The 23,964-nt window shown below is 39.9% G+C and overlaps 3 protein-coding genes across 4 annotated transcripts in view; 2 read left to right on the plus strand and 1 right to left on the minus strand.

Moving 5' to 3' along the window:
* The first annotated feature begins 1,638 nt into the window (after positions 1-1,638).
* LOC120632718 (kynureninase-like) lies at positions 1,639-3,545 on the plus strand. The gene has a single exon (XM_039902698.1). The coding sequence runs from the start codon at positions 1,849-1,851 to the stop codon at positions 3,127-3,129; it is 1,281 nt and encodes a 426-aa protein (XP_039758632.1). The 5' UTR covers positions 1,639-1,848; the 3' UTR covers positions 3,130-3,545.
* Positions 3,546-4,707: 1,162 nt separating this feature from the next.
* LOC120632852 lies at positions 4,708-10,044 on the plus strand. The gene is made up of 3 exons (XM_039902890.1): positions 4,708-5,347; positions 5,837-6,229; positions 6,500-10,044. The coding sequence occupies exons 1-3, from the start codon at positions 4,708-4,710 to the stop codon at positions 10,042-10,044; spliced, it is 4,578 nt and encodes a 1,525-aa protein (XP_039758824.1).
* An 890-nt stretch (positions 10,045-10,934) lies between these two features.
* Positions 10,935-23,964, minus strand: part of LOC120632714 (ATP-dependent Clp protease ATP-binding subunit clpX-like, mitochondrial) — a 40,141-nt gene continuing 27,111 nt past the window's right edge. Inside the window, exons 5-14 of one of the 2 annotated variants that reach the window (XR_005659148.1) lie at positions 21,110-21,241; positions 19,906-20,050; positions 19,272-19,363; positions 18,655-18,808; positions 16,955-17,150; positions 15,858-15,950; positions 15,153-15,281; positions 14,280-14,445; positions 13,346-13,405; positions 10,935-12,346 (exon numbers count right to left, since the gene is read on the minus strand). Coding sequence is in view for 1 of the 2 variants with exons in the window: in XM_039902691.1 (XP_039758625.1) it covers positions 12,345-12,346; positions 14,280-14,445; positions 15,153-15,281; positions 15,858-15,950; positions 16,955-17,150; positions 18,655-18,808; positions 19,272-19,363; positions 19,906-20,050; positions 21,110-21,241 (1,109 nt within the window). In the remaining variant the exon portion in view is untranslated. The remainder of the gene's footprint in view (positions 12,347-13,345; positions 13,406-14,279; positions 14,446-15,152; positions 15,282-15,857; positions 15,951-16,954; positions 17,151-18,654; positions 18,809-19,271; positions 19,364-19,905; positions 20,051-21,109; positions 21,242-23,964) is intronic. The other variant, XM_039902691.1, reaches the window with a different exon arrangement.

Raw genomic sequence — 23,964 nt, forward strand, 5'->3', positions numbered from 1 at the left:
GAGAGAGTAGGAATGCACTTAAACTTGTTTAAAAGCTAGTATACCACTTTTTTATTTATCGCCAGTGATTTTGATTGCCGCAAGTAAATGAAAAGGCTTATAAAGAGACATACTCAGCGCCAACTGCGTCGGATCTTAGATCAGATAACCCTTAAAGAAATGTACAATTGTGTCCGGTATTGGGGTTTTTAAATTAAAAAACACACCGTAGGTAAAGTACCTACATGCAGATACTGTCAATGATAAATAGCGAGCAACATGATTTTTGTCAAAATTCAGGAACGCCGAACATTAGCCACGGGTAAATCGAATAAAAACAAAATTATAAATGCTGAAGTTTATTTAGCTCTCTACCAGGTTAAGATATCTTGCATTCGCATTCAATAATGAGATAAGAGAGAAAGTACTAACGTAACTTTGGTCGAAGTTGTGAAGTTGTGAGCAGCCGTCGCAACGAGTTCATCACCGCAAACACCTTCACTTCCTACTCGATTCTTACACATGCACGAAACACGACAACTCCCTGTCCAGCTCCGAAAACTCTCAATCGACCCTTGCGATCATTTCTGGGCTAGCAAAAATTATACTTTTGAATTTTGCAGGATTGACCTTAAGTCCATGCCGCCATCGAGATCACTATTTATATAGCAGCAACGATAGAAACAAGATTTCCAAGACCAGAGGTGCGATATATTTGAATATCGTCTGCATACATGTGATTGAAAGAAGAAATGTTTTGAGTAATATAGTTGATGTAAATGTCAAAAAGTAAAGGAGATACCATACCACCCTGAGGTACCCCGGCCACACACTGACGATATCGGTGTCACCAATTTCCATGGAATTTTGAATGTGTCGTCGTTTAGCATCAGTACGCAATAGACCTTCAGCGATTTCGTGCTTTATTATATTTTCCGGTTAGCGTCTGTCACATTTCCATATTGTCCATTAAGATTTTTATCTCATACGATAACGACGAAGTTGGTAGATGCTTCAACTTGATTGGTCTTATCGGAGCATGCATATCATAGAGTTGCGTTACGATGGAATAAATATTTGAATTCTAAGCTCATCCGAGTCAATATCAGCGATAGCCAGTCAAAAATGACTAGCATCAACACAGGCAACGCTTGTCGATTTTGCCAATCTTACGTCCCAGAAGTATCTACCCTAGATTTAGCTTTAAGTGGATATAGATAAATCAATTCGTAAAATGCTTCGTTTCTAGCCGTGCCTGACGCTGAAATTCGGAGAACAATTCTATAATTAGAACAAGAAAAGAAGCAAAGATAATAATGTGTGCAAGGGGCAGGACAGGCAAATAACGTAGTAGTGTCCTAACATAATGGAGTGGCTTTGCAAAAAGTTTCTTCCTCTTAATAAGGTATCAAATTGAAAGTAATCACACTCAGCCGCATCAATCAATAAATGGAGGTTATGAAGCCGAACTTATTTACTTATTTATGTATTTCTTCAATTAACTCTGAAAACTACTACTTTTACTTGTCCCACTGTTGAAATAAATCATGGGCACACGCATAACTTTCGCACGATATGAACAATACGTGCGTCATATAAACACACTTATCATATAAAAGCAGTTACAAAATACTAACGGTATCATTAGTACATCTCTTCACCACGAAAATCTATATCCTTTGATGAAAGTGCAACTTGATTAAGTATTATATACAATCCTAAAAATAAGTTTTAACATTAAGAAACTTACCGTTGCAGTTTAACAACAAAGTAAAATAATAATTACGTTATCAACAAGTTTTGTTTAAAATACATTGAATTCAGAAGATTTAATCGCAATTAAATTAAGTAAAATACTAGAACTGCAATATGGATCAACAGTTTAAAGATGGTTCAGACTTCCCAATTTTTTTGGACAACAATGACCCTCTAGGCCATTTCCGTCATAGATTCTATCTTAAAAAAGATACAATTTATATGTGCGGAAATTCCTTAGGCCTAGCATCAAGGGACGCCGAAGCAGCCATATTAAAAGCTATGCAAAAATGGAAAGAGGAAGGCGTAAAAATTTGGAACGTGGACGATAACAAATATTTTCTGTACTCAGCAGAATTAGCCAAAATAATGTCGGGATTAGTCGGAGTCGACGCAGACGAAATAGCAGTGTCCGCTTCTACTACAGTGAACATACACCAAGCGGTCAGCACGTTTTATAAGCCCACCAAGGACAGATATAAAATCTTGGTGGACAATATAAATTTCCCCACAGACAAATACGCAATTGATAGCCAAGTGAGGTTGAAAGGCTACGAACCAAAAGAAGCAGTGAAAATTGTTAAATGTAGAGACTCTTTGATGGATGAAGACGATATCATTGAAGCAATGACTTCAGACGTAGCTTTGATTTTACTACCTACAGTTTACTATAGATCTGCACAAATTCTAAACATGGCAAAGGTTACTAAAGCTGCAAAGTCAAAAGGTATCATAATTGGCTGGGATTTGAGCCATGCAGTCGGCAGCATAGAAATTGATTTGAAATCCTTAGACATAGATTTTGCTGTGTGGTGTACTTATAAATACTTAAATGGAGGTCCAGGATCTACTTCAGCCCTTTATATAAATAGAAAGCATTTTAAAAATCTGCCTGGTTTAGCTGGATGGCTTGGCAACAAACCAGAGACACAGTTTCAACTACTGCAAGATTTTGACCACCAGCAAGACGCTAACGGTTGGCTGATAGGCACACCACATCTACTTTCCATGGCAGGTTTGGAAGGCTCCTTAAAAATGTTCAACGAAGCTGGAATGGCCAATCTTAGGAAGAAATCTTTGCATATAACAGCATATTTGATGTTTTTGGTCGACACAAAATTGGCAAGTTATGGTTTTACTATTGGTAATCCTAGGGCCGACGATAAGAGGGGAGGTCACGTATGTTTAGAACATGATGAGGGTTACAGGATCTCTATAGCTTTGAAAGCTCGCGGTGTGGTGCCAGATTTCAGAGACCCTAATGTCATACGCTTGACCCCTACGGCCTTGTACACGAGTTATGAAGAAGTGTATGAAATAGTGGAAATTATATTGGATATTGTCAAAAACGAGACTTACAAAAAAATTAGCCAGAAAAGGAATTTGGTTGTCTAAAATTTGTAATTTCTCAAGTATCCATTGTGTGTACTTTAGGCTGGGCGCACATTGATACTAGAGCGACTATTGTACCAAAATGATTTAATTTCATACATAGGACTGTAAAAATCAGACACGGGGACAGCCTGCGGAACTACAGACTTAATTCATGTGCCACTGATCGTGTCGCTTGAAAGGCTGTTTTTCGGAGGGAAATCAAGCTGCAATACTTCAACGGTTTTGAGGATTTGGTACTATAATCCGAAAGTTCATAGGTCCAAATTCGACAAGCGCAATAATTAGTTAAGAGCAAAAAGGCAATAGTGTTAAGTTTTCATTCAACATAGCGTTCTTTATATTAATATTAGATCTAGCTTGTGGAAACACTTAATAGCTAGAGTAACGAAGGTACAAGTTAAAATGAAATAAGCGGTTATTATTGGTTGCGCCAAGTTATAATTAAGTCTTAAATAATAATTTAAAATTTCATTGGTGTTCCTATTCTCCCATATCCAACCTAAAACAGCACTGAACGATTCTCCGTGAAGAGACTGGCGCCCTCATACGCCTCAAAAACACTAGAACGCAGAGCTGTCACTTAAATTAACGGAAGCAAACGATTAAGACGTTTGCGGACGACTTGCTTTCCGATTGCGAAAAGTAACGGGCAATACGAGTTTACTGGCTGCCTGAAAATAAGCCATAAAATATCATAATATACCTTAAAAGTTTCAATGAGATCCTTTTAAGCATAATTCCCATATTTATGTGTGTGCCGAAATATAACATAAGTGGTGGTGTTCGAGAAGAGAGGACTTCGTGAGGAATATTTGGATCAACGGACGGCGTGCTCCTACCCATGAAAAATAAGGTCAAGTAAGTGCTGTCTTCCTTGTGCTCTGATTCCTTGTATCTTTCTTTTGTACACCAATTTACCGCAAAAAATACAGTCCACTCATTCGAAATAAAAATCTTAAATAACTTAATATAACTTGGCGCATACATATTTATTTGGTTCCGTCGAGCCGGATATTTACAGCATTTCCTTCATATTAACGTATTGAAGCATTAGTTTCCTTGTTAGAATACTTCTATAGGCTCTAATAATTGAAATAATATAATTTTAAATAAAATAGGTCATTGCGTCATCTATTTTCTTTGTCGTAATACTGGCATAAGCGGCATTATAGCATTGAGCTAGCTATTTCCCCAGTTAGACATACTAATTATCTACACATATTTATGTATATTTCGATAAATATTAGTGTATTTAAATTGAATTAACAATTAAAACAAATCTTAAAACTTGCAATTATTAATTATTGTAGTACCTTCGGTTGTGAAACATTTACTCAAGAGTCGTAAGACCTAGCATATAAGGTCGAGATTTGTCTATACGAACCTCTGGTCGATCGAACATTCGATATAACCCGACCACGCGTAATATCGAACGAAGCGCGCTTGCGCATATTATCCGCACTCCGCGCGACCTACTTAATTTACCAGTATATGATTGGCTATTAACCTATCATACTCACATAAAAATATAGGTATTTCGTGATCGTTAGATAATTGTCTCACTTACACTTTAGTAAAATGCCTCCTAAAGTAGATTCTAAAACTAGCGAAAGTGATAAGGAGATTCAGGATACTAAACTGTCTATCTTAATTGCTAAACGTGAAGCTATATTCGGTATCATGCAAAATGTCTTTGACTTATCTCGTGAACCCGATGTTCATACGAACGTTGAAAAAAGAGAACATTTTCTAGACGAATCTTCACAAATTGATTCATTGCGTTTAAAGTACGAGTCTATTGTAGACGATTATAATACACGTTTATTAAACTTAAATTCAGATGCAAAACCTGATTACAAAAGTCTGTATGCTTTTGAGACTTTGTATAATAGGGTCAAACGAACTCATACAAAATGCTCAACTTTAAATACGACACCAGAAATACATAATGCGACCTCCGCGCTGCTAAAAGCCAAGCCGAAGCTAGCTCCCATATCGATATTAGAATTCGATGGTGACATTAAATCTTTTCAGATGTTTTATACGACCTTTAAGTCAGTAGTAGATAATAATCCATCACTCACAGATGCAGAAAAGCTATTTTATCTGTTACCGAAGCTGACAGGGAAGGCAAAAAGCGCAATCGCTGGAATTTCTCCGTGTGCTGAGAATTATCAGCTCATTTTACAAACACTCGTCAATAGGTTCGATGATAAACGTATGTTGACTTCCGCGTACCTACATGAATTATTTCGCTATAAGGGTTTTCAGACTCCCTCTGCGACTAACTTTGAAGATTTCATAGACCGGTTCGCTGGCGCAGTAAGCGCTTTAAAAAACCTAAAGTTAGATAACCTAGCTGATCTTATCATACTACATATAGCTACACAAAGGGTCGATACTGAGAGTGTACGCGCGTTTGAAATTAAATGCGGTAAGAATATACCTACTTTCGACGACTTTGTGGAATTTATCACAACACGCGCGAAGGTGTTTGAGCGTACGAATACGAATGTCACAAACCCTTCTAATACGCGTCATAATAAAAATATAAAACATTTGAATAACGGGACTTCTGGCAATGCGCCGAAGTATCAGGCCTATATAAGCACTGTTGATAAGCCTACGTCCAAGTGTCTATGTAGAAATATAACACATGCGCATTTATATAAATGTGTTGACTTTAATAAATTATTAACTCCTCAAGAACGTTTTAAGTGCGTCAAGGAGAAGAATGCCTGTGTGAACTGCCTGTCTATAAAACATAAAGTCGGGCAATGTGAAGTCTCCCCGCACTGTTCGTGTGGTCAGAAACATAACAAAAGGCTGCACTTTGACCAGCGCGAGGAACATTCCCGCGCGCCTCAGTTGAATACCGTCATGCCGCCACCGAACGCACCTACCGTTACCGCGTCATCGCCCGTAGCGGATGATCGCGCCGACGTAGCACTGTGCGCTACGCGCGTAAGCCCGTCTACAAGCGCTACGCAGGTGTATAATAGCAATTTAATGAATCGTGTGGAAGACAAGCGAACTACTGTCTTATTGGCTACCGCACAAGTTGCTGTTTACGACTGTAATGGTGAACGGCAAGTTATACGTATATTGTTGGATTCTGCTTCGCAGGCCGATTTCCTCTCAAAAGAATGTTGTGATCGCTTGGGTTTGCAAACTAAATTCACAGAACGTACTATCGTGAAGGGGTTCGGTGGAATTGAGAAGGTTGTACAATCCAGCTCGGTTGACTTGACGTTTTATTCGCGTTTTGATGATAACGTTAGTTTTAATATCTCGCCACTTGTTGTTGATAAAGTGACAGACAAATTACCTACGGCTGTGATAGATACGGCAGTCCTATCACACCTTAAAGGTATTCCGCTTGCCGATGCGAGTTACGGCGTACCTGATAAAATTGATGCTTTAATAGGAGCTTCCCTATTTCCACATTTGCTTCTCCCCGACGACGTCCATACGTCACGTCGCGACCCGTCGGTGCCCGTTGCATTGCGCACGGTGTTAGGTCTGGTGTTCATGGGCAATGCGCCTACGATACCTACTATAAATACTCATACGGCCTTGACATGTTGTTTCGTTCAAGAGCCTCCCGCTATTGACTCTTTAGTCAAGCGTTTCTGGGAACTTGAAGAACTTCCTTCCGCTTCCATTCAGAATCCTGATGATAATGAATGCGAAGACTTCTACACTTCGACTACTGTCCGAGATCCCGATACGGGCAGATACGTTGTCGGGCTGCCATTTAAAGAGGATCTATATTCCCTAGGGAATTCTTTGGACATAGCTAAGAAACGTTTCATCTGCCTCGAAAGAAAGCTTGAAGCTTCGAATAAATTGAGGTCGGCATATGATGACGTCATAAAAGGTTATCTCGCGAAAGATTATATTTCTCCCGCGCCTTCATATGATTCTAAAGATCCTGTTCCGATTTACGTGATGCCACACACGGGGATTTTACGTGAAGACAAACTCTCGACGAGACTGAGATTAGTCGTCGATGCTTCTTGTCGTTCTAGTTCTGGAAAGGCACTGAACCATCTGCTACATTCCGGTCAAAATTTACAGGGAGATCTTTTTAAAATAATTTTGAATTTTCGTCTGCATGCAGTGGCAATGACAGCCGACTGCCGAGAACAGTTTCTACAAATCGTTATGCGCGAAGCTGATCGTCGCTATCAATGCTTCTTATACCGCTTTAATCCACAAGACCCTCTTGTGCTATACCAGTTCAATCGAGTCTGTTTCGGTCTCACTTCCAGTCCCTTCCATGCACTGCGCACGGTAAGACAGCTGGTGAATGACGACGGCGCAAAATATCCACGAGCGAATAGCATTGTGCTACCCGCGCTTTATATGGATGACGTAGCTTTCTCGCTTCCAAGCGAACTAGAGGCAGTCACTGTGTCGCTGCAGATGATCGATCTTTTTAAGGGTGCACAGTGGGAATTAGTTAAGTGGAACAGCAATTCTCGCGAGGTCTTAGATAACCTTCCTGCGTCCCACAAACTTCCGACTGAAGTGGAGTTTGACAAAACCATGCACCATAAAATACTTGGTCTGCATTGGTATACTAGAAATGACGCTTTCTATTTTAAAATTTCTGTGCCCGACGATGTGACATGCACTAAGCGCTCCATCTTGTCGACTGTTGCCCGTCTGTGGGACATAATGGGCTTCGTTGCTCCCACAGTCGTGTATGCCAAAATATTAATTAAAATGCTTTGGCAATTAAATCTTGATTGGGACACTGTAGCTCCACCACACATCATTAAGATGTGGAGACAGTTTTGCGATGAGTTGCCAGCTCTAAATAAGCTACACATACCGCGTCATGTGGGCGTGACAACAGACTGTGAGGTCACTCTCCTGGGACTATCAGATGCTAGTCTCGCAGCCTATGGTGCTGTCGTTTATTTACACGTTAGCTCCCCTACTGGTAACACTGTGCGTCTTGCTTGTGCGAAAAGTAAAGTTTCGCCGACGAAACCTCATTCAATTGCTCGTCTCGAACTATTAGGTGGCGTCCTACTGTCGAAATTGCTTCGTACAGTACATGACACTTACTCTGAGCGTATCCCAATCAAGGCTACATATGCATTTCTCGATTCCAAAGTCGCCCTATATTGGATAAAAAGTTCACCGCATAGATGGCAGACTTTTGTCGCGAATCGCGTTGTACAGATAACTGAGAATATCTCACCAGACAACTTTTATCATTGCCCTGGCACTGAGAACTCTGCTGATATTCTATCGAGAGGTGTAACTCCTGAGAAGCTTCTCTCACACCCTCTGTGGCTGCATGGTCCACCATGGGCATCAATGCATCCGTCTCAGTGGCCACTCAAAACTCTAGAGGGAGAGTCTATTGAAGACGTACCCGAGAAGAAGGTTCTTATACACACTGTGCGTAAACCTATACTCCCGAACGACTTACACGAGCTTGCTCTCCGTTTTTCTTCGTGGAGCAAACTTCTACGTATAATTGTATACATTTGTAGATTTGCTAAATTACTGCCTCGTCGCGGCACTAGTGCAGTTACCGCTGACGACTTAAATTTCGCAGAGAATAGAATGCTTCGCGCTCTGCAAAATCAGCATTTTGCTGAAGAATATTCTCTTATTAAAAATAATAAAACATGTTCACCGGCATTTAATCGCCTAAGACCATTTATTGATGATGGACTTATCCGCGTTGGTGGTCGTCTCGCCAACTCTGGACTTAGCTTTGAAAAAATACATCCGGTTATATTGCCTCGCAATGGCCACGTGGTAAATATAATCATTGATTATTACCACATTAAACATTTACATGCTGGACCCGAACTCCTAATGGCCCTGCTTCGTCAGAGGTACTGGATTCTGTCGGCACGCCGTATTGTCAGGCAAAGAGTACATATGTGCAATACTTGCTTTAGATTTAAACCGCGTCCAACCATTCCGCTGATGGCGGATCTTCCTGATATACGTACACGTCCAGCGTTGAAAGCCTTTAGTTTCACCGGCTGCGATTATGCAGGCCCTATACCATACGTTCCTGTACGCCGCCGTGGCGTACACAGCGAGAAAGCTTATATTGTGCTGTTCACGTGTCTCACTACGAGATCTACGCACATTGAGGTTGCTACCTCACTCAGCACCCCCAGTTTCCTCGCCGGGTTTAAAAGATTCCTATCACGTCGTGGTCCTGTTCAGGTGCTGCATAGCGACAATGCTAAAAACTTCCAGGGTGCTGCTTCTTACCTTCGGGACCTCTATAAATTTCTAAGAGAAGAATATTACCCGAAGCTAGAGCAGGAATGCGCTGAAAATAGCATAACTTGGAAATTCATCTGTCCCAATTCCCCACACTTTGGAGGTTCATGGGAAAGTATGATCAAGGTGACTAAGACGATCCTGTTCAAGGTCATAGGGCAACAGCTCCTTTCTTATGAGGAACTTTGCACTGTGCTCATTCAGGTCGAATGTCTTCTCAATTCGCGTCCGCTAACAATACTAAGCTCTGACCCTGCCGAACCTTCGGCTCTTACTCCAAGTCACTTCCTACATACTGCGCCTCTATTCTCCTTGCCTGCGCCTGATGTCAATCCAGACAAAATTAACTTGGTTGACAGGTACTCGTTAATAGATAAAATGGTCCAATCGTTTTGGAATCGTTGGAGGATGGAATATTTGCACGGATTGCAAGTTCGTTTGAAATGGAATACGCCTTCCGTACCTATTACGCCGGGAACTGTCGTCGTAGTTATAAATGACAACGTACCGCCTCTGGCTTGGCCTCTAGCAGTAGTAGAGAAAGTGCATCCCTCGAAAGACGGCGTCATACGCGTAGCGACCGTTAAAATTTCCGGGAGAACTTACGTCCGTCCGGTCGTTCGCTTATGCCCTCTTCCGACGCAATAAGCGTAACAATTATAGTTTCATAATTTAGTACTAAGTAGCTCATACGTTAAGACTTTATTCTCTTTTATAATAATTCTACAAATAATTAATATTTTTTAATATACTTTCGTAAATATACACATACTTATATGAAATACGCCCATGCGCAATACGCGTTCTTAAAAGAGGCAATTCTACCTCATACCTTATGAGAGCTTTTCTTAAAGGTGACCCTTTAAGGGCGGGTGGATGGTTGCGCCAAGTTATAATTAAGTCTTAAATAATAATTTAAAATTTCATTGGTGTTCCTATTCTCCCATATCCAACCTAAAACAGCACTGAACGATTCTCCGTGAAGAGACTGGCGCCCTCATACGCCTCAAAAACACTAGAACGCAGAGCTGTCACTTAAATTAACGGAAGCAAACGATTAAGACGTTTGCGGACGACTTGCTTTCCGATTGCGAAAAGTAACGGGCAATACGAGTTTACTGGCTGCCTGAAAATAAGCCATAAAATATCATAATATACCTTAAAAGTTTCAATGAGATCCTTTTAAGCATAATTCCCATATTTATGTGTGTGCCGAAATATAACATAAGTGGTGGTGTTCGAGAAGAGAGGACTTCGTGAGGAATATTTGGATCAACGGACGGCGTGCTCCTACCCATGAAAAATAAGGTCAAGTAAGTGCTGTCTTCCTTGTGCTCTGATTCCTTGTATCTTTCTTTTGTACACCAATTTACCGCAAAAAATACAGTCCACTCATTCGAAATAAAAATCTTAAATAACTTAATATAACTTGGCGCATACAATTATAAACGCTTCAGTCGTGAAAACCAACATGCGGCCATTCTTATGGTAATTTTAATAAATTAAGTAAAAGGAGAATATAAAATAAAACAGAAATATGAGTTGTTTTCTTTATATTTTATCTCGAAAATAGGCTTAGTCTATTATAACTCTAGCTGTAAAGTGATTATTTTCTGTCTTTCTAATTTAACTCAACTAGAAATTACAAAAAACAAAAGAAAACCTTATTAGTTACTATAATCACATTGCAACTGTACACAATATTTTAAATAAAAAAGTTGATTAAAATAAAATTAAAAAGAAAAATGTCAAAATATAACTTTCTCCATTGTGTTGCCAAACTTTTTTTTGTTATGTTTTGATACTTACTTACAACTTATCAAGGCATAAAAAAAATCGTAATCTAACCGTTCTTAACTATTTATTTAATCTAGTTTATATTTCTCTATATATTTACAGTAATTTACATCACAAGAGTTAAGTTGTATGGTGGACGACATTACAACATTGTTTTTTTAAAATTATATTCTATTTAATTTTACAAGAACGAATAATTTAAAAGAGGAACTAAAAACTCACGAACTAATATATATATATATATATTTAAATATTAAATACATATTAACATTTGTGGGCCTCGAACCCGATAATATATCCCAGTGGGTATTAACTTTTAACCCAGTCGGCCACGGTTCGCTTATTGAAATTCTAAATTCTTGATTCTTCGACGTTCAGACAGTCACCAGTGCATAAATTTTTTACCATATATTTTGTTTGCAAAAAAATTTTTATTTTGGTACCAATTTACAGTTGGCTTTTTTGTCCTTTAATTTATACAATTTACTAGGTATAAAATTTGGACATTATATGAACAGCAATAAAATCGTTTAATTTCTTCCTTACAAATTATATATTGTGTACTCAAAGTATTATATCATTATATGCTACAGGTTACTGAAGATTAAACCGTGTTTGTGCTAATTAGAAAAATGTTTTAGAAGATTAATTTGAAATCTTAGCATTAAGATATTAAAATACACACGAAATTTGCTTTGTTACGTCAATGATAAGGTTTCAATGCCGTTTCTAAGGCAGGGCCTAGTAACAGCTATCAAAAGTAGTCTATGAATACGACTGAGTGGAATGCAAGTACATTTAGTACGAAACAGTTGTTATATCGGCCGAAATAATTTCACATCTGATTAGGATAGTGTCGATATTATTAGTCAATAATCCATTTAGTTGGACCCAAAAAATAAAATATCAATCAAACTTTCAAAAACTACAATTCAAAACAAAGTCAGGTTTACAAAAAAAAAAAATTTATTTTACTATTTAACTTTTCATTCTTGCAATTTTTTTTTCTATTATTAATTTACAGTATAAAGACTTGCGTTCACAGTGTAGGGGTCGCCGGTATTCGTAACGTGTGTGTTAGTTCGTTCGCCACCACACTCGCACCTCACAGCGCGCACTGACTGACAGACGGCTCAGACTCTGGCTTGAGATCCTGGGGGGAGAAAAACTTAGTTTAAAACCATGAAATGGCAAGGAGTCATACTGCAACTTATTCACATTTGATGATAAATGGAAATAAGTTGGAGTCTGTGATTAAAGATAAGATATAAGAAGAAATTATAATTAAAGCAACATGAACAGTCGAAATCTACGGAAGACTTTGTAGAGGCCTTTGTTTTTATTTGATAACGCGGTTGGGTATTCTGACGTCACGGACTTCGAATAATAATGCGGTTGACTACAACCATGACGCCATGATTACTAACAGTTAGTTCGTACGACTATAACGACGTCCCGATTTCTATTTGTTAACGCGGGTGAATATACTGACGTCACGGACTCCAAGTTTTAGTGCGGTTGACTACACCGACGACGCCATCATTACAAAGAGTTACTGCGGACGTCTAAACGAGGACAAGTAAACGACGTCACAATTTCTATATTTTAACATGGCTGTATATATAGACGCCACGTACACCTAGTAATTGTGCGGTTGCCGGTTACGGTTGCTTCGGTATACCGAAAACGCCTTGATTACCAAGAGTTTGTGTAGGTGACTATGTTAACGCCATGGTTTCATAGAGTTATAGCGTGCTATTATACTAACGCTGCGGTACCCGACGCAACTGTGTCCAAGTGTTATCGCGGAACTATACAGTTGATGCCACGCTTTCGGAATGCGCGAATGACAATACCGGCGACGCCACGATTTGGAAGTGTAGGCGCGGACGCAAATCCTAAGGTATCTAACAGACCTGATTGTCTGAAAACTCCCGATGCGGTTAAAATGTATGTAATGAGTTTTATTTTCTACTAGCAAAGCAAAAGTCTAATCTAAATTAAATTGACATAGCTCGTCAAATTATTTCAAAACCTTATATAAAAACGCGTTTGTGATACATTCTAGAAAATATATAAACTGCTACGGGTATGTTTACGATCTATATGATAAACAGCGTTTGTAACTAGGGGCAACGTGTGGTGTACTAACACTGTGTCATATAGAGCACCCGTTAGTGCGGGGCCACAAGGCGGCGGTTTCTAACGCTTCCTGCAATACAAATAAACAGAAAAACATCAAATACCTAGATTTCAAGGATGTAACAACGTTGCTACAACGATGTAACAACGTTGATTCAACGATGCTGCAACGTTGCGACAAAGTTCGAGTATTATCAGTAGATAGCGCTCTGCCGATTCCATGATATTATAGGACGCCTTAGACCATCTCGTACTAGGAACTCAGAAGTCACGAGCAGATGTTTTGGCAATCTTCAAAGCTCCCGAGCGTGATTAAAGCCGTCTCAGGAGCAAATTTTATACTATAGGATTAGTAATCGCGTTCTATATTGGCCAGTCTTAGTGTTTATTGTGGAATTTACGAGCGAGCGACTGCCTTCTAGTTACAATACTGGGATATTATGAAAGTTAAGCTGAATTTGCTAATAATTTAACTAAGAAGATATTATAAATTACACCATACAGACCCTCCTGCTTTTCGCGGAGTTCAGCAAATTAAGCTTAATTTTCATAATATATCATAGAGTTTCGCCAAGTTACGCCCTTCTTCCATCCAATACAATAGTGGGAAACAGTATTTACACTAATGGCGCTCTTCCGAGTGACGCATACTAATTGTTATCCGTGGGCGGAAACGCGTCTCATACTAGGCATTTCGAAGTCACGAGCAGATAGAAGTTTTGGCAATCTTTCAAGGTTTTAGGACTCGAGCAGTATAACGGGAGTCAAGACAAGCGTGACATGAGACATCTCATCAGCACATGTTTTATTAAAGGAAGAATACTCGTGCATCAAGTTGGTCAGCCTGAGTGGCTTGCGTAAGAAGAGCGCCATCTAGTTACAGTAATGGGAAACATCAAATGCGCAGTATTGCGGCTAGATGGCGCTGTGCGGCGCGCACGTACAGTTGGCTTGGCGCACCGAGGGCCAGCGCTGCGGCGCGGGCTCGCGCTCGGGGCTGCGGCGCCGCACGGCGGGCGGCTCGGCGCGCGCCACGCAGCCCTCGTGGATGTGCACGCACGCCACGTCGGAGCCGGGGATCTCGAACATCACCTCCAGCAGCAGGTTCTCCTGCGGGGGTAACATTGCACCCGTGGAAGGTAAGCACGATTTACATGGTATCCAAACAGCGCCATCTAGTGCCAGTGATTGTTACTAGATGGCGCTCCGTCGATACCATATAAATCGTAGCTAACTTTCACGAGGTCGAATAAGTGAACGTTGGTAGAGGATCTCACACTTGGCAATCCCAATAAAGTTGTCACCACCACTCTTCTTCCCGTGGCTGTCGTACAACGTGACTGAAGGCATATAACGAGGAATATGATTTGACGGCCGATAGGCGCAGTTTGCAGCGACCCTGCTTTCTGAGCTCAAGTAAATGGATTCGATTCCCACTACTGGAAAATGTTTGTGTGATGAGCATGAATTTTCAGTGTCTGGTGTTTATATGTATATTTTAAGTATTTATGTAATATTATTCATAAAAATATTCATTAGTCACCTTAGTACCCATAACACAAGTTACGCTTACGTTGGGGCAGTGGCGTGCACAGGGTTTTTGACCAGGGTACGCATAAAGAGAGATGGCATAAAATTCTTCCCCTTTATGAGTTATATAAAAATTTTAGGGTAAGCAGTGCTTTTCCGCATGTATGAAGTGCACGCCACTGCTTTGGGGCTAGATGGCGATGTGTGTCTTGTGCAGTATATTAATTTATTCAAAGACCGGCCCCAAGCGATGTCAGAAACTTGCAGCGACGTGCCAGCGCACTCACCATGATGGCGCGCAGGCCCCTGGCGCCCGTCTTGCGCTCCATGGCGAGCGAGGCCACGGCCCGCAGCGCCTCGTCGCTGAACGACAGCTCGCACTTGTCCATCGCGAACAGCAGCTTGTACTGGGCCATCTGACAATATAAAGGGTTAGTTTGACAGAGTAAAATGGGCCTTATTCGTATTGTTACAGAGCTCAAATTTGTCAGCTAGGTATGGGAATAAAAATCAGGAGTACGGGATTTGAGACCATAAGGCCCATTTTGCTTCGATGGTATAGAATTCCGTATGTGATGAAAAGGACGCCTCGATTATAAGCGAGCAAATCGTGTACTTGGTAACTGAAAAGAGAGAAAGGCGACCGCATGAAATAGTAGTAACACCAATAGAAAGCAATGGCGCAAAATCGTGAACGGAACGACACAAGAAATTTAACATCGACAAAATTTCAAACTAATTCTCAAAATTAAAAAAAAATCCATTCGCCAAACTACGTAGATTGATTGTTTACGTGGAGCGGTGTGTATTAAATTTGCAATAATGTTGTCTGCAACCAATGCTACTTTACTGCTAATTTGGGTGGATGCAACACTGATATGTTCATTCAAACTTAATAAAAATCATAAGAAAATGTATTGTGCATACAAAATTTTGCTAAATTCACAGCGCGGGCTAGCTCTTAAAGTTCACAATAGCGTTGTAGTACTCACAATAGCGTTCTTGGGCTCCGTGAGTATCCGCACGAGCAGGTCCTGGTTGAGGCTGTGGAACGGCACCAGCACCGGGAAGCGGCCCACGAACTCCTGCAACACATACACAGTTATAATAATAATAATAATAAGTTTATTTGAATTAACAGTTACACAGTAAATTAAAAATAATACAAAATAAGGCAAACATAAGGTAATGTGTATCATGAAACCCAAATTCGATAATACTGCTATAGTGCAAGATTGAGTCGCAGTTATTATCGCCCATCTCTGGAACGAGAACCATACACTTAAATTAAATCTAATGAGATGAATAAAAATAGAAACCTAAAAACCTTACTATGCGGCATACTATAATTGATACACAGGCAAAAGGAGTTAAATGATCGCGATGCCTAAAATGTCTAGAGCATTGTGGTGGTCTCCACAACCTAACTAGATGGCGCCACAAGATCCTGTATCACGGTAGTGAAGTTTTCACAAATCACGACCATATAGTGTGCTACTTCCCAAGATGAACGGATCGACCTCGAGCACCCGCTTGAAGGAAGATCTTCCTATTGTTACACTCGAGCATATCACCACGGCTCCCGAACAGCATTAAGACAAAGATAATTTTATTCGGTGCATGAGAAATACCCTACAGTCAATGTGAACGAGACGGTGCGGCTATAGTTCACAGTTTTTAAATAGGTTCTTTCGATAAACTTTTTGACAGCTATCGATGACATTGAGAGCGAAGCGTTCGACATACGTATCACAGATAAACTATAATTATGTTTTCAGGCCGAAACAAAAACGATCAACTGTAGCCCTAGTATAAAATTCACTGCTGACATCGATGAGTCGTTTTAGAGTCACTCACTCTGTAAGCTGAGCTCACTTGTAAACCTGTACTTCTTAATTTCACAAACGTTCTGTCAAGAGTGCATTCTTAGGAAGTGTAGTAGTTTCAATGGACGGATTCCAGGGCACACGACGGTATGCCGAAGTCGATGCCTGACTCGAGTCCTTCGCGAGCCGCAAGGTAAATGTCGCTGCTGTGTGCGTGTGCGTGCGTGCGTGTGCGTGCGTGCGTGTGCGTGCGTGGCGCTCACCGGGATCATGCCGAAGTCGATGAGGTCCCGTGCCTGCACGGCGCGCAGCCAGTGGTCGCGCTCGTCCGCCTCGGCGCGCGCGCTGTCCAGCGGCGACGCGTCCGCCGCGGCCGCCGCCAGCGCCGCGCGCCGCCCCGACTTGGGGTCCCACGCGCCGAACCCGAGGTACTTCTCGTTGTTGCGCCGCTGGATCAGCCTGCGAGCGCACTCGTCAATATACCCACATCGCCATCGAGCCCCGAAGTGAGATTGATTTGATTTATGAATAATATACATAAATACTTATAATGTACAAATAAACACCCAGATACTGAAAAACACTCATGTTCATCACACAAACACTTTTCCAATTGTGGGAATCGAACCCCCGGCCTTGGACGTCTGTCCGATCGGCCTTATATTATCAAAGTTTACTTTGATTTAGGTTGTATCGAAGTGGCGCCATTTAGTTACAATACTAGGAAACCGTACTGTCACTAGATGGCGCTCCTGCGATACCATGCAAATCGTATTGAACTTTCATAAGATTGTATAAATAAACGTAGGTAAAATCTCACGATTAACATTTGGAAGAGCGCCATGCAGATACGATACAGGTAGAAAGTATTATCGTATCGTACTTTCACGCGTTCACACAGACACACGTGAGTGGAAGCGTGTCAAATACTAGGCACGCAGAAGTTTTCACGACGCGGGCGCGCGGACGTGTTCGTTCAGGCGCAACGAAGACGCATCTAGAGACTATACACCCAGTATTATAACTAGATGGCGCTCTTTCGATACCACCTAAATCAAGGTAAACTTTCGCGCGATCGAATAAGTAAATATTGGAAGGAAATCTCACACTTTACACTCAGGACAATTTTTCCTATTGTTTTTTTTTTTGTATAAATATTTGATGGAACACCTATAAAGAAAGCAACACTTTGTAGGGCATGCAAGGCGCCTACGCCATCTGAGGCGTAGGTGTTTAAGACGGGCTTCCACGCCCTTCAAACTTAAACACAGCAATTCTGCTTTGTGACGGAAATAATCATTGCAGTATTCCCTGGACTAGCCACTAAGTACATCATTTATTCTATTAAAAATCTTTGCTCGACAGTATCGCCGATAAAAGTAGATGTTTTGTCTAGGATAAAAAATTGCGGATGAATATTATTAAACAAATCAATTTATGCTTACGAGGACACTGTTATGCAGTGACATTTCAATCGTTCAGTAAGAATAAACCCTAAATCGATCGGCGTATGCCGAAATTAATATTAAGCTATAAAGTTAGAGCAATTCCCACCCAAGCTTTTCTTACCGTTTAAGTAATCCTTAACATTATAACAGGATTTTTCTGTAAGCTTCATTTTATAAAATTGTAAAATGTCTCCTTTACTCTTCGTCCTATCAACTTTTTCTATGCCAAAAATAAAGTCGTTCGGTTACCTTGTTAGGACGTGAATGAAGGAAAATTTTTTATGATTTTTTGAGTGAAACTTCTTTAGAATCATTGTAATTTCAAACCGGACGCAACGGAAAAAACGACAGGTAAGAGACACAAATACAAAAAATATGCATTTTGAATGGGTTAAAACTTTAACTAACAACGGCAGCCACCTACCGGGTCCAACTGTTTTCAAACCATCAGGAAATGAATTAAAAACCGGCACAAAGTTGTATACACAAATCCGTCCGTGTGGCAGTGGGCGCACCTGTCGAGGCCGTTGTAGGCGCCGCTGGCCACGAACAGGATGTTGGTGGTGTCGACTTGCACGGCGTCGCCCCGCAGCTTGCGCGAGTTGCGCTCCGGCACCGACACCACCGCGCCCTCCAGCATCTTCAGCATGCCCTGTTGCACGCCCTCGCCTGCGGACACGGGCATGGCTCTATCGTTTGTTTTAATACTTTTGGCGGAGGTGAGTAAGGAAACGCAAGGGCCATCACATTCTAGCTTTTATTTTACATGATTATTATAACTAGGTTTTGGGTTGATAATCTGTAACATGTCTTGATGTCTGGCAATTTGAGCTATTACCATAGCACGTTCGTTGCACAGGCCAACAAGTAAATAAGTTCAGATTGTTTCTAAAAAAAAAAAATTTATATATAAATTCTTAAGCAGGTTTTTAAACAAACATCGATTGTACAATCAAATGAATATGATATTGTTAGTTTATTTAAGGAATTAAAATAAAAAGTCTTAAAACTTTGGTTTGGTAAACTTTAGTCTCAAAACTTTGGTTTGTATTACTATATAGTATTATATTAAAAAAAAAAAACATTTATTTCAAGTAGGCCTTATTTTCTATCGTAACATATCGTAACTCACCACCAACATCCCTTAGTTGATGTATTCCGGGCACCGCCCCAATTTTGTCCACCTCGTCCAGAAACACGATGCCTGTCTGTGCACGCTCCACGCTGAGAACGTTAAACAATTCTATTGTATAATTGAATAGATTAATTTCATAAATTGCAATAAATGAAGATTACTAAATTGAAAGGAAGAAACATTTCACTGGATTTGTGAATTTAGTTGTGTTAATATCGCTGTCTATGGTGGAATATATAGGTGGAATACCAGGAGCATGTGACGGAGTCATCATTCTTCTAGTGGTAGTCTGTAAACTTTGCATTTAATTTGAATATAATATAGTTCGTTTAAATTATTATTATCTACCTCTTACACTGTATATCTTAATTAGTTAGTTTTATGGTATTATTATTATAATTATAGTTGTGGGTTTATTCAGTTAGTTTAGTAGTATTCATTTCATTGCTGTTTATTTTTTTTTTTTTTTTTGCTTTTTTTTCTCGGTTGTTTTTTTGTTACTTTATATAAGTTTATGTTATCTTTGCTTTTTTTCTCGGTTGTTTTCTTGTTTCTTATATAAGTTTAAGTTAACTTTAGCTTAGTTATTTATTTATTAAAATGTGGTCAGTAGGTGCCAGCGGCCACTCACTTGTAGTTGGCGTCCTGCAGCAGCTTGGCGATGACGCTCTCGATGTCCTCGCCCACGTAGCCGGCCTGCGTCAGCGTGGTGCAGTCGCAGATGGCGAACGGCACGTCCAGGCACTGCGCGATGGTCTGCGCCAGGAGCGTCTTGCCTGCGCACACAATGCTACTTACAACGACGCACTCTACGCTATAGTTATTTATGCAACTGTTGTATAGTAAGGGGTATCGAAACAAGAATGTGGGCTTATCACACGAGTTAAAACCTAATAATCAACAGGTGTATTCAAGACTTTATCTACTCCCATAGTATGCCATTAAAACATCCAGCCCTAGACATTGTTGCATAAGGAACGAAGGGTAAGTGTCATATTTGGTGCATATTATAAAAAATTACGTGCCTACTAAATGAATTACATTTATAAAACTAAAATTACCTAGATATCTCTTATGGAGATGGTGTTATTATAATTTTTTGAATTAATGAAGTGAAATGAACTTTACGGTTCATATTTATTTCTCACTCATTAACGACTTACCAGAAACTAACATATCCCTAAGTCCTAAGTCCATCTTTATCCTTTTTCATTCAGTTGAGTCAAGTACCTACGTATATGCAACGTGCAACCGAATTACGAAATACTGTTGAAGGGTGCATAACGAATCACCCTGTAAAAATATAAAATCAAAAGAAGCATGTTTATTTTTCGATACAAAGTAATTCAAAACTTTATAAGTGACAACCCTATTGAAGATAAAAGACCGACACGCGCATGGTACGTTACGCGACGCATACTTAATAAAGAGGCAGACATCACTTGATTTTAATCTTGCAAGTGATGTTAGGGCTGTATCTGATTTCTTTCAATTTAAGCTAAGGCAGTGGTTTACTCAATAACTATTACCGTTTACAGATAAGTTTTGGAGATAGTAAATAATCACGTTAGCCGCCTGAACGCCTCTTAATTTACTCGGGCCTAAGGAGCGTTATCCTGAAAGAGATCGCACCATACCATCGACGCCCGTTGAGTTGCCGCCACTGGCTGATAGACTCTCACCAGGATCCTACTGGTGTATGGACCACGCTGAGCGGCAGGCGATAGCACACCGCGGACTTCCATCACCCTGAACCGTTGCCCCGATTGGGTCTTCGAGATGCGACCTCTTGATGCACATTGCAGGATCTGCCGGGTCACATGAAACACACTCACCGCTGCCGGTGGGCCCCAGTAACAGCACGTTGCTCTTGTCGAGCCTGAGCTCGTGATGGTTCCTTTCAAGGACTTCCGCGCCGCCGGCCGTTCCCCCACTGCTGGCCGGGTTGTGGCTCAGGTGCAAGAGATCTGCAACGTTACACCAATCTTCATAAAACACTTCTTAAATATAGTTCAACGGGTACGTAACCACGATAATATTTGGGGATTTGTCGATATTTCAGCCCCGTCGTGACCACGATCCATGCAACTGGGTTGAAATATCGACTAATCCCAAAATATTATCGTGGTATGTAACCGTAAAGCAAGGGACATCTGAATTGCTTGCATTAAAAACGCACATAGCTCCGCAAATTCAGTGGTGGAGGAAAGCCTTACGTTAAAGGAAAGGCTATCACCGCTTCCGATCTTAGTCTATAACTAACTCTAATATGTCTAATCTCTGTAATAATGGGCTTCTTGTTAGACCAGAGCGCTATTGGAACCCTCGTAGCTTTAGATCTGTGTTTACGAATAATAATAAATAAATAAATATACTACGTCGATACACACATCGCCATCTAGCCCCAAAGTAAGCGTAGCTTGTTTTATGGGTAGGTATTAAGATGACTGATGTATATTTTTATGAATAATATACATATAATCACTGAAAAACATTCATGTTCAACACTTTACTGACTGACTTTAATCAAATTATATTTATAAGATTCATATGATTTCTTATTTCTATAATTATTCTTTAAAAGTAATAAATCAGTCTTTATCCTGATATAAAATTAGAAACTGAGCATCCACTAAAGTAAATACGGAGCGAGTAAAGTCGTGATAGTTTCGCTTTTCATCGCGTTTGGCGTCAACAAATCAATTCGACACACTCTCGCGGAGCTGTCATCTCATTGTCATAGCCGAAACCGAGGGCGCATTCCGCGGCGGCGTCAGCAATATAAATAAACTTTGTTGTAATAAACGATTTCACTTTACACCAGCTATTATAACGGGCATTTTGTTTTGTAAACAATAATGAAGTTAAATAAATTGAAAAACCTCAAAACGTAAACACAATTAATAGTTCGGTGTTTTATGGACGTTTTCACTAAATCTAGGAATCTCTTTAATCGGATGTCTAGTGATTTAAGTGATTCCTGGAGAGAGAAAAGCGCTTCTCGAACTCTTATGCGATGGCTACCGCCGTTAGGCGCCGTCTAATGTTACGACACCTATTCCTCGAATCTTGAAGTTTACAGACTCGTAAACTGACACTTTACACATGAACAAAATATAAATTCGGTTTTTTTTTAATAATATGTAAGTAATAAGTAAACTCTGCGATAGAATAACTGAATAATGACATTATTTTGTTTTTGTCATAGGAATTTTAATGTAACTTAGTTCACCTCAACGTACGCTGGATTTGTGTATTTCTCATACTTAACCCATAAAAGACAATCTAATGGATCTGTATAACTCCCATTCTAAACCCCTTTTCTTTATATTAATAGCGGGCAAACGAGCAAGTGGGTCACCTGATGTTACGTGATCACCGCCGCCCATAAACATCTGCAGCACCATAGGAGCCACCGATGCGTTGCCGGCTTTTAAGGAATTTGTTTATCCGCCCCTTTAATAACCATACATTGTATTTTGGAGGGAAACACATCATAAGGTAGATTGTTCCATAATTTGCAAGTAGTAATGATCTGGTATTGCGAACAGTAGAAGAGAACACCAAGCATCCAGGTGATGAGGGTGGAATTTATTTCTACCGTGTCTATATGTGTGCCATGAAGGTAAATTTCCAACGTATTTTTATCACAAAACTCTTAATGCAAAAATTCTTTATACACGAATAAAGGCCTACGGGTACTTATGAAGCTAATTATTGTGAGGTGATGGTGACAACTACGTCCCAAACGCGCCCCGCTCTATGAAGCCACAACGAATAACTTTTTAATGCTTGCTCAACAAGATTTTGCAGAAATGTGTAATGATTGTTCTTGTTGTGCACTTTACATTGCGCATGCTTAATAGTAGAATGTGAACGAATGTTATATTATACTAGCGTACCCAGCCCGCTTCGCCGGGCTAGATTTTGCTCTATTTTAATTAAACAATAAACTTACATCATTAAATTTTTAATTTAAGTCTCATAATATATTAAATCATTTATATCTCTCCGTTAGTGTTGCCCAAATGCAAGAACAAGACGAGACTTAGCCAGTCTTGGTCTTGGTCTTGCGCCAATACACCTGGTCTTGGTCTTGGTCTTGGTCTTGCGCTCCCAGTCTTGGTCTTGGTCTTGGTCTTGCAGCAAGAGTCTTGCAAGTCTTGCAATTACCTATTAGTCTATTACTATTTATTAAAGTTTACTTTAAATCTTAGAAAAACGTATTAGAATTGGAACATTGTGAGCTTGAATTAACATAGCCATAGTAAAGATCAAGCAGATTAATAAATAACTGAAGATTTGATAAGAAATTCGAAAAATCAACTGACCTATATGTCGTTTTCCATGGAAGTAACTGTTTCTTAATAAACATTTATGATTTATAAGCTTACATTTGCTAAAACAACTTGTAAAAACTTAAGAAATATAATGACTAAATGTACAATAATAGTACCTAAGTAATTAGTTTAAAACCATATAAGTAATCAATATTATAATTACTTACTAGAATGAATTATTATGACATCTACTACCTATCCTCACCATTTTATCCTAATCATAATACTACTTGCGTGATCAGTATAATGTATTCATTTTCATTCTAAGCACTCTGAAACTTATTTATTCTTTGGAACACCTGTAGGTACTCTTAAAATTCGAAATTATTTTGCATGAATAGTGTCAAATG

The sequence above is a fragment of the Pararge aegeria genome, chromosome 20 (genome assembly GCF_905163445.1).
Source record: "Pararge aegeria chromosome 20, ilParAegt1.1, whole genome shotgun sequence".
NCBI classification, from domain to species: domain Eukaryota; kingdom Metazoa; phylum Arthropoda; class Insecta; order Lepidoptera; family Nymphalidae; genus Pararge; species Pararge aegeria.

Coding starts and splice junctions, on each gene's coding strand:
- LOC120632718 (XM_039902698.1), top strand. CDS start 1,849: ATGGATCAACAGTTTAAAGATGGTTCAGACTTCCCAATTTTTTTGGAC.
- LOC120632852 (XM_039902890.1), top strand. CDS start 4,708: ATGCCTCCTAAAGTAGATTCTAAAACTAGCGAAAGTGATAAGGAGATT. Junction 5,348..5,836: donor CAATAGGTTCGATGATAAAC/GTATGTTGACTT, acceptor TAACTCCTCAAG/AACGTTTTAAGTGCGTCAAG. Junction 6,230..6,499: donor TGGTGAACGGCAAGTTATAC/GTATATTGTTGG, acceptor CACACCTTAAAG/GTATTCCGCTTGCCGATGCG.